The sequence below is a fragment of the Gracilinanus agilis genome, chromosome 6 (assembly GCF_016433145.1).
Source record: "Gracilinanus agilis isolate LMUSP501 chromosome 6, AgileGrace, whole genome shotgun sequence".
NCBI lineage: Eukaryota > Metazoa > Chordata > Mammalia > Didelphimorphia > Didelphidae > Gracilinanus > Gracilinanus agilis.
This window is the reverse complement of record NC_058135.1, coordinates 48,842,622-48,852,532: the sequence shown is the minus strand read 5'-3', so window position 1 is coordinate 48,852,532 and position 9,911 is coordinate 48,842,622. Positions and strand designations below refer to the sequence as shown.

The following is a 9,911-nucleotide window of genomic DNA, read 5'->3' as shown; positions in this document are numbered from 1 at the left end:
TTGCTCAAAGATAAGAAAAGAAAGTACTTTCAGCAGAAGGACAAACTTGTAGGAGTGGAAAGTTCCACTGGGTAGCATAGTGGAAAGTGGGACAGAAGAGGCAAGTGTTTCTAATGGGGATCGCCAAAGGCCAAAGTAAAAAATATATTTGATTTGGATGGCAATGATTTGACAACCAAAACTGTTAAAGTTTTATTCCATACTTTTGATAGGTTAAGGAGAAAGAAGGGATCAAGAAACAAAAGACCCAAGATAGGTATTTAGCACTTCTCAAGAAGGTAGAAACTTGAGGACCACTGGATTATCCCAGTTTATTGAGCCCAAGATGTTGAAAGGCTGAAATCTCTGTGGGGATCACAAATTAGACCATTCACAAATATTTATAGTGGAATGGAGTACAGAGATGTAAGAAAATACATTATAGTCAGTCTTCAAGTGTGACAATCCATGAACCTTTTACTGGAACTGAGACTAATCACTTAAAAGTGGGCATTTGACTATTCGCTTATGTATGAAAGGTAGAAAGAATTTTCAAGTTGTATTCTTGAATTAATCTCAAATACAAGCTATAAACAGCCAGAAGATAACAAAAAAAAGAAACTGGAAAATACTAGGTCTTCATCTATCAATATTCCATGACATAAAAGTATTTATAGTATAAACTATATTAGAGATAACAAATAAACATTAAACAATCAGTTAACCAAAGAGCATAAAAGATTTGTTATTCTTCTTTAGTCGTTTTAGTCATGTCCAACTCTTTGTGACCTTTTTTTTGTGGCAAAGATGTCACTTGCCCAGGATTCCACAGCTAGTAAGTATATGAAGTTAAATGTGAACTCACATCTTACTGACACCAGGTCCAGCTCTCTATCCACTGTGCCAAGAAGCTGCTCCACAAAAAGCTTACCTTATTATTTAAAAAAAAAATGTGTACTATTTCCAATAGTAATAGATCCCAATACAGTGCTGTGGAAAGCACACTAGTTTAATCAGAAAAGTGAGGTTTGAATCTGTACATTGCCTCTTACTGTGTAATTTTTATTGATCATCCTCAGCTTCCTGATCTGTAATGAGAGAGATGGACCTCAGAGGTCCCTTCCAGCTTTTAAGGCTATGATTCTCTACAGTGCATAATAGTTTATAAAGTGCTTTTACTTACTCCAGTTACCTCCTCCACTTCAGACACCATTTAGCTTCCTTTTGTATGGTATCTTCCATCATTAGAATGTAAGCTTTTTAAGGGCAGGCTATCCTGATGGTCTTTTTTTTTTTTTTTTTTTTTTTTTTTTTTTTTTGCCTGTATTTGTTTCTATCCTTAGGGCTTAGCATGGTGCTTGCTATATAGTAAGGACTTAATGCTACTTACTGATGGACTTCTTCCTTGATCCTCACAACAATAATTCCCAATAAATGTAAACACCAAAGGAAATTTCTGTCAGTTAATTTTTGAATGCTAGAAATTTTAGAAAAATTCACTTTTTTCTGTTTCTAGGTTATAGTAAGTTGAATTCAATGAGTTCTGTATGAGATCTTCTTTATAAAAAAGTCAAATAATTTGCTGGATAATATTCATTTCTGATAGGCATAGAGAAAAGAAGCAGACTACTCTCTATCCCAAAATATAATGTATTTATTTTCACAAATCAGGAATAATTTTAAATATTAAATTTATTTATATCAAATGAACAGGTATGTTTAAAATGAGGGCACCACATTCTGTTCTGAGTTATTAAAGTTACCATTTAGATATGAGATAAGATGGCAGATTCATTCAATGGAAGATGCAAATCATAAAGTAAAGGAGTTGTTTGCATTGAACAAAGAGAAAAGAAAGTTTATTTGTCTTTCATGGCCATATGTTTACATGTACAAAAGATGATAGCTGTTGTCTGCAAATAGCACATAAATATAATGGACTTAGATTTAAACCTGATGAATTTAGAAAAATGGATCTCTAAACTCAAAATTTAAAAAAAATGAATAAAATGATCATCAGTAAATACATATATTTCAATATCCAAAGAAAAGTATTATATAAGATGCTGTGAACTTTTTTTACACATAGTTTTAAAAATGTATGCTGTTTAACAAGTTAGTAACAAAGCTATTTGTCTTCCCTTTTTGCTCCTCTTTTTGCCTTTCTTTTGTGTATTTAAAAATGTTTATTGATTTTTTTGGCATTGATTTATATTACTATCCCCTAATTCTCTCATTGTACCCCCAACTGAAGTCTTCCCTTGTATCCAAATGGGATTTCAAGAGAAAAAAACCCACATTTTGGCCATACCTGGAGATGTGTCTCATTCTACAACACTAGTCCATCACTTCGCTACCAGGAGATGGTAGAGAACTTCTGAAATTCCAACTGGTCACCGCTTTGATTAGGTTTAGGAAGCCTTTCAGAATTGAGCACATTATTGTACTCAGAATAAATCCTAATAAAAACTGAAGTTGCCCAAATGAACACCCATGCTTCCTTTTTTTTTCCCCCATGGATGCAAGGAGTGAAGTATTTTGTTTATTAGTGTAAGGGACATGGATTCATAACCTTGACATTGTTAAAATTTCTTCCCCTATTTGTGAAAATGGGAGATAGGTTCTCTAATGGCACGTGGCATTGTAAGGTACAAGGCATTTCCTAAGACCGAGATTATGCCACTGCCATATTTTGAATCATTAAGTGTCAGAGTAGATAGAGACTTCAAGACAGCAAGATTTGAATTCAAATCCAGTCTCTGATATTTATTAGCAATGTGACCGTGGGCAGGTCATTTAGCCTCTGTATCAATTTCCTCATTATAAAAATGGGGTTAATACTAACATTTACTTCCCAAGGTTGTTGTGAGGATAAGATAAAACAAGATTTGTAAAGCATGTTGCAAACCCTAAAACATTATATAAATGCTTCCTATTGTTATTACTATCATCATTTTATCTTAATGACCAAAATGTTCATTTTTCCACTCCTCAGTGGGGGTAGTAACAATTGTTAAATTCATGGGCAACCCGAGAGACAGAGAGAGAGAGAGAGAGAGAGAGAGACAGAGAGAGAGAGAGAGAGAGAGAGAGAGAGAGAGAGAGAGAGAGAGAGTTCTTTTCCTTTTATATGTTTGCCTTTGAAAAATCCAATAATTCAAATACAGACTTGCTCCATTTATAGATCCTTGGGATGCATTAGAATATTTTGAATATAAGATTACAGGCTAATGTACTATTCAATAATGGATTAACAATGGAAATTTTCATCTAATACTCAGTGACAGTTTTATATAAAAATCTTTCAAAGAATCAATCACGGAGAATAGTTAAGTTACAAATGTTCATTCCTATGGGAAAAGCCAGTAAAATATTTGAACATGCCAAATGGCTGACCATTTTGACAGAGCCATGGTTACATAGAACTATGCCTTCTTGGTTTTTAAAGTGATCTTTATAATGTTGTTGAGATTTTTACTTCCTTAATTATCTTTTCTCCAACAGAAACCATATTCCTTATCTATGTGGGGCCGAGGGGGAACCTGAAAGAAAAAAAGAAAAAAGCAGGATTTTATTTCTTCTCAGATAAGGGCAATAACATTAGTCTATGACATTTGTCTTCTAGCGTCCAATCAACAAGCATTTTAAAAAATCCTACCATGTGCCAAGATATATAATGAAATAAATATGTTCAAAATATATATGAGATAAACACATTTTGTTTTTTCCCCTTTTTTATAGTCTGAAAATATTTTGCTTTATGAATACAATGAGTTAGTGTCGCCTTTTATGTCTTGTAAACAATTCTTTGATAAGAAAATTTCCATAATTCTCAGGAATTATGGATCTTCAGAGAGAAAGGTCACTTCCTAATGTCAATGAAAGACTATTCAAATCATCAGGGGGGTTGGTTTAGGGGGAAGGGGGGGAGGCCCCTTTATCCTTAAATCTTTAGGTTTAACCTATTGATGCACAGAAGATCACAGGCAGAAGTGTTTGCTTAAGGGGCCATTTACATATCTTTTGTTGTAAAGAGAGTTTGTCTGGCCATACTTTGTTAAAAGCCAGTGTAGGCCATCCATTTTACTGATACAGGTTAATATATCTCAAAGGTTTTTTTATTCATTCTTTTTTCTTTCTTATTCATTATTATTCATTATCTCCCAATCAACAATCTTTGCCTTTTGTCAGTCAAGTCTCTGGTCTTTTGGTTTTGTATGAGTTGAGAAAAATCTAAACATACCTTACTGGTAACTGGTGTTCCATACAAAACATTTTCATTTTGAGAAGTTTCTTTAACTGGAAGAAAAGAGAATTGATATTAACATTTATAGGAAATGAACAGAGAAAAAGAAGGGAAACCTGGAAGTGGTAAGAAACTTTATCACCCACAAGGAACCATAACATTACAAAACATGTTGATCTGTGGATGGAAGGAGAGAGGTTATGAGATTTGTTCAGTTTCCTATAGTGGTGGTGGGCCTGGCATATTCCCTCTCTTGTTATCAGTGATTCCATCTTTAAATTAGGCTCCAATTCAGGGTAAAATCAGCAGTCATACCCATTATCTAATATTTATTTGTATTTTTACCCATCTGTTTCCCTACATAGAACAACAAAAAAAGTTGCTTAAAAGTTGCTTTTTCTTCTCCCCTGAAGGTCAATGGCAAATTAATAAACCTCTGCCTCACCTCCAAGACATGAAAAGACTGCTGTCAATTTTTTGGTTCTCTGCTCATTATCTCTGTCTTTTCCTCTCTCTCTGTCTGTTTTTGTCTATTTATCTATTTCTTCCATTCTTTTTTTTTCTCTTTTTTAATTTAGAATATTTTTCCTGGGTTACATGACACATGATTCATGATTCCCAGAGCTGACAAGCAATTCCACTGGGTTATTCCATGTTATTCATATTTACAGTAGAATGACCTTTTAACATTAAAACCCCAATCATTTCCCCATTGAACCATGTGATCAATCATATATTTTTCTTTTGCATTTCTGTTCCCACAGTTCTTTCTCTGGATGTGGATAGCATTCTTTCTCATAAATTCTTCTGAATTGTCCTGGGTTATTTCTCTCATTCTTACTTTCTCTTCCCATCCCCACATATTGGTATTAAGAATGTAAATTCTTGAGGGCAGGGACTGCCTTTTGGCTTGTATTTATATTCCTAGCTCATGGTACTGTGCCTGGCACATAGTAAATGCTCAATAAATGTTTGTTGACTGTTGACTGACAGACTGATGACGTGGGTCTAGGAATCATGTTACTTGTCACTAAGAACACCAATAGTTCACACTTATAAAGAACTTAGTTTTTCTCTTGACAATACTGTGAAGGTAATAAAACAACTAATTTTCCCCCAATATATGTACTATACATGGAGCCTTTTTGGTTATGAACCTTCCTAATCCAACTTGGTTTTAGCCAACAACTTGAGCCTCAAAATCAAGATGGACCAAAGTCAAGTGAAGTAGCCCAAGTGAACTCTCACTGACTGCAAACATCTTTACTCTTTCTGAGTATTCACTGATTATAGCCCTTTCCAAACAATCCTAGAAGTGACCAATGGCTGCTATTGTACTAGGATCACTAGGGTCTCAAATTGTTTGTGTTAATGGATTGGATATCTTTTTCTTTTTTTAGATATACTTACAATCTGGATGGTGAACAATGGTGATTTTATCTGTAAAGGAAAAATGTCCATGGTAATTAGTATTACTTAATTTGTTCTGAGGGGCACAAGTGTAAGCTCTGCCCACCCCAACAGCCCTTCCACCTTCTGTCCCTTCCTCCATCCCTCCCAATTTTCATCTCTATTAGAAGTTACTTTCTCTTTTGGAGTGATTCTGAAATTTCACATGGAATCACAAATAAAATAATAAAATTCTGATGCCTTAACAACTCTTCTTTAATTAGTCTTTAAATCATTTCTGAGAACTTAAAAAATCACTAACTGCATTTTGGTATACTTTTCTTTGTAATGCTTCATGTTTCATTTTATACATTTAAAAGAATTTTTCTGAGAGGGATTCCACAGACATCACCAACTAGTAAAGAATGGTATGACATGAACAAAGAGTTAAGAAATCCTATTTTAAAGAATTTTTTCAAGGTTTTTAGAATGTCCTATGACCCAAAAACGTCTAAATGCTTAGTGAATCTAGATAGAGAATACTTTTTGTAGTACTTGTATGAAACAGTTGAACATGTCATGGGGTGTTATTAGAAATTGAAAAGGTAGTATAGTTAGGGTCATAAAAGTGGGTTAGTCAGCTCTTAGTGTTCTACATGAGTGGAACCATGGTAAGAGTGGGAAAACTTTGGTAAGATAATTACCCAGGTAATTTATATTTGGCTTTGGGAGGCATTGTGATTTGGGGATAAATTTAACTTTTTAATTGTGTTTTCTTTAGACTAGCATTAAATTTGTTTTTCATTTACTGAGCACATGGTAATTAAAGGCTCTGCAAGTCTTCCCTAAAGCCTTCTGCTCTATGTGGGAAGCCAACCTGAGGCAATTAGTCAAGAATAGACCGTACTGGTAGAAGCTAGGTATGTGCGAACTAGCTCTAGAAATGGGAGGTTTGGGTTTCAAATCTGGCCTCAGATACTTCTTAGCTGTGTGACTCTAGGCATGTCACTTAAGTCCCATTGCTTAGCCTTTACTACTTTTATGCCTTAGAACTGATATACAGTATTGATTCTAAGACAGAAGATAAGGTTTTAAAAAAAAGAATAGATAGAGTGTGTGATAGAGAGGAAAGAGATTAGCTATGAAGGATATGGAATGAATTGTCAATGATTTAACATGAATAATAATAACTAATTATTAACATGGCTGTTGCATCATGGAACACTATAGTCTCAGAAGAATTAAGTTCGAAAGTAAACGAGGAGGGCCGTGAGGAGGCACATGGTAGACAAAGTAAGGAAGAGTAGAGCAGGAACCCTGGATATTGTCTGGGAGCTGTAAGGGCTGGGAGACGGGAACTAATGTGAACCAGCTACATTGCAAGAGTGAGAGCTGCCTACCTACTACATTGGTATTCATGCAAAGAAGTCCTAAGGAATCTATTCCTAGCTCATATTGGATAGATCCTAAATCAAGAATTTAGAATTGGATGTGACAAAAGGTGAGCAAAAGGAGAAGGCAAGTGATCTGCCCTGGTGGAGGGAGTCCCCACATTGACAAGTTCACAGAGCCACCAGAGGCACAATGGAAAAAGCTTTGGTATTTGGAGTCCTAATTCCAAATATTGATTCGGCCAATTACTAGCTGTATGAAATGTGCAAGACTCGATCTGTCTGGACCTCAGTTTTCTCATCTGTAAGATGAAGGGGGTAGAATTTAGATGGTTTCTGAGATTTCTTCCAGTTCTAAATTTATACTTCTAGCTTTTGAATGATTTAATTTTTTACTAAATTTTTAGATTTATCACTCATGGATTAAATGTCTTTTTCTTAATGGTAGGTAACTTTAATTTACCGTAAAAGTTTTCTTCTTCTGGTCTTTTCCCAATAATGCAGTCTCGGAGTTGACGTAACTTTTCCTTAAGGAAAAACATATCCCCCAAAAGATGTTAATTGTAGTTCTGTCATAGACTAAATGCATAAATAGATGTTTTTTTAAACCAAATTAACTTCCATTCTTTGTTGCACTTGATGCTTCAGAAAAGGGAACTCAGGAAAAGAAGTAGGAACTCTTGAGACAAGACAACTCTCCTCCTCTCTCCTCCCTCCCAGTCCCCTGCACCCATTCAATTACAATGCAAAATGACATTCAGTGTGTACTTATATCCCTAATTATTTTATATTTTATACCCTGCAAGGCTCTATCCTACTCTCTTTTTTCTTCCTACTCTGTCCTATTTTGCTTGGTGATCTCATCAGCTCCCATGGATTCAATTTATCATTTCTGTGAAGATAATTCTTGATCTCTTTATCCAGCCCTAATCTCTTTCTTGATCTCTAGTCTCACATCTCCAAATGCCTATTAAATATTGAACTGCATTTAAAACTCAACATATTCCAAATTGAACTCATTATATATTCCTCCAATCTCTTCCTTCTTCCTAACTTCTCTATTACTACCAAGGTAGTAATTCTTGACATTAAGGATGGGGTCTAGCTATCATTCTCAACTCCTCACTCTCTCCCACCCTTTATATCCAATCAATTGCAACACTTATAGATTCTAATTTCACAGCATCTCTCATAAAGGCCTTCTTCTCTCTTTGGACATTGCCACCACAATGGTACAAAGTCTATCACTTTATGCCTAGAGTATTGCAAAATCTTCTGCTTCCAATCTCTCTCCATACCAGTCCTTCCTTTATTATTATTATTATTATTATTATTATTATTATTATCATATAATCCTATATTATTGGTTATCAAAGTCATCTTTTTAAAGCACAGGTATGACTATGGCATCATCCTTACCCCTCCCCCCCGCCCTTTTCAGTGTAATTCAGTGTATCTCTACTGTCTTCAGAGTGATTGTTAAAGCCCTTCATAAATTATTCTAATCTAACACCCATCCTTCTTTATGGGGAAGCTAGGGGCATCTCCCTGAGTTCAAAACCAACCTGAGACACTTACTTTATGACCCTGGGCAAGTCATTGAACTCTGACTCAGTTTATTCATTGGTAAAATGAGCTAGATAAGGAAAAGGCAAACCACTTCAGTATCTTTGTCATGAAAACCCCATGTAGGTTCATGAAAAGTTGAACACTACTGAACAACTTTTTATGCCTTAATGGAGATGACTTCATCTTTGCTACTCATACCTTATCTGTATGCTCAGTTGTTTCTCTCTCCCTGATAGGAAGCCTGGAGGGTAAAGTAAAAAACTCTTCACTTTATAGTGGACTCAGAATGCTAGTCATCTTCATTTGCCGCCAGCTTTGCTTAGATTCAACTCCATCTCCTTCATCATGTCAAGAATACCCTGCTTCTGACACATCTTTTTTTCTTTCAGTTTCCTTTTGTGTTTTATCTTCTTCCATTAGATTGTAGACTCCTTGAAGGCAGGGACTGACAGTTTTTCTTAAGGCTTATTTTATGCCCAGCACTTAGCCCAGGGCCGGGCATTTATTAGGCACTTAAAAAAAAGTTTACTTTATCATATCTATGAGAGATGATAATAGAGGTGATGATTCGACTTGGCAGAATGTGTTACTCCTTTGGAGTACCTTGCCACTTTATGTAGACTGATTGGCTTGCTTTGTTTGTGAAAGTTTGTTGGCAGTTGGTGGAGATGAGTGGCTCTTTCTCTTTCTCCACAGGAGTTATCTTCCCAAATGATGACTATGAGGTCTGGGCTAGAAGGAGAGCACCTGGTTTGGGGGATGTGGGGAAGGTAGTGTTAACCAATTCCAAAGGCTCTCATGACTATCAAGAAATATCTCCTCTCCTTTAGAATTTATTTGGCAAAGCACCATATCTTAGCCTTTGCTATTCTGTTAAGAAAGTCTTGGACATTAGTCCTGCCCTTTGATCCAGCCATACCATTGTTGGGTTTGTACCCCAAAGAGATCATAGATAAACAGACTTGTATGAAAATATTTATAGCTGCGCTTTTTGTGGTGGCAAAAAACTGGAAAAGGAGGGTATGCCCTTCAATTGGGGAATGGCTGAACAAACTGTGGTATATGCGGGTGATGGAATACTATTGTGCTAAAAGGAATAATAAACTGGAGGAGTTCCAGGCGAACTGGAGAGACCTCCGGGAACTGATGCAGAGTGAAAGGAGCAGAGCCAGAAGAACACTGTACACAGAGACTGATATACTATGGTAAAATCGAATGTAATGGACTTCTGTACCAGCAGCAATGCAATGACCCAGGACAATTCTGAGGGATTTATGGTAAAGAACACTACCCACATTCGGAGGAAGAACTGCAGGAGAGGAAACATATAAGAAAAA

At 35.7% G+C, this 9,911-nt stretch overlaps 1 protein-coding gene across 1 annotated transcript in view; it reads right to left on the bottom strand.

Moving 5' to 3' along the window:
• Positions 1-3,461: 3,461 nt before the first annotated feature.
• The window catches only part of BANK1 (B cell scaffold protein with ankyrin repeats 1), a 485,106-nt gene continuing 478,656 nt past the window's right edge, over positions 3,462-9,911 (bottom strand). Inside the window, exons 12-15 of the mRNA XM_044681628.1 lie at positions 7,469-7,532; positions 5,636-5,665; positions 4,223-4,278; positions 3,462-3,521 (exon numbers count right to left, since the gene is read on the bottom strand). Of these exons, the coding sequence (XP_044537563.1) occupies positions 3,462-3,521; positions 4,223-4,278; positions 5,636-5,665; positions 7,469-7,532 (210 nt within the window). The remainder of the gene's footprint in view (positions 3,522-4,222; positions 4,279-5,635; positions 5,666-7,468; positions 7,533-9,911) is intronic.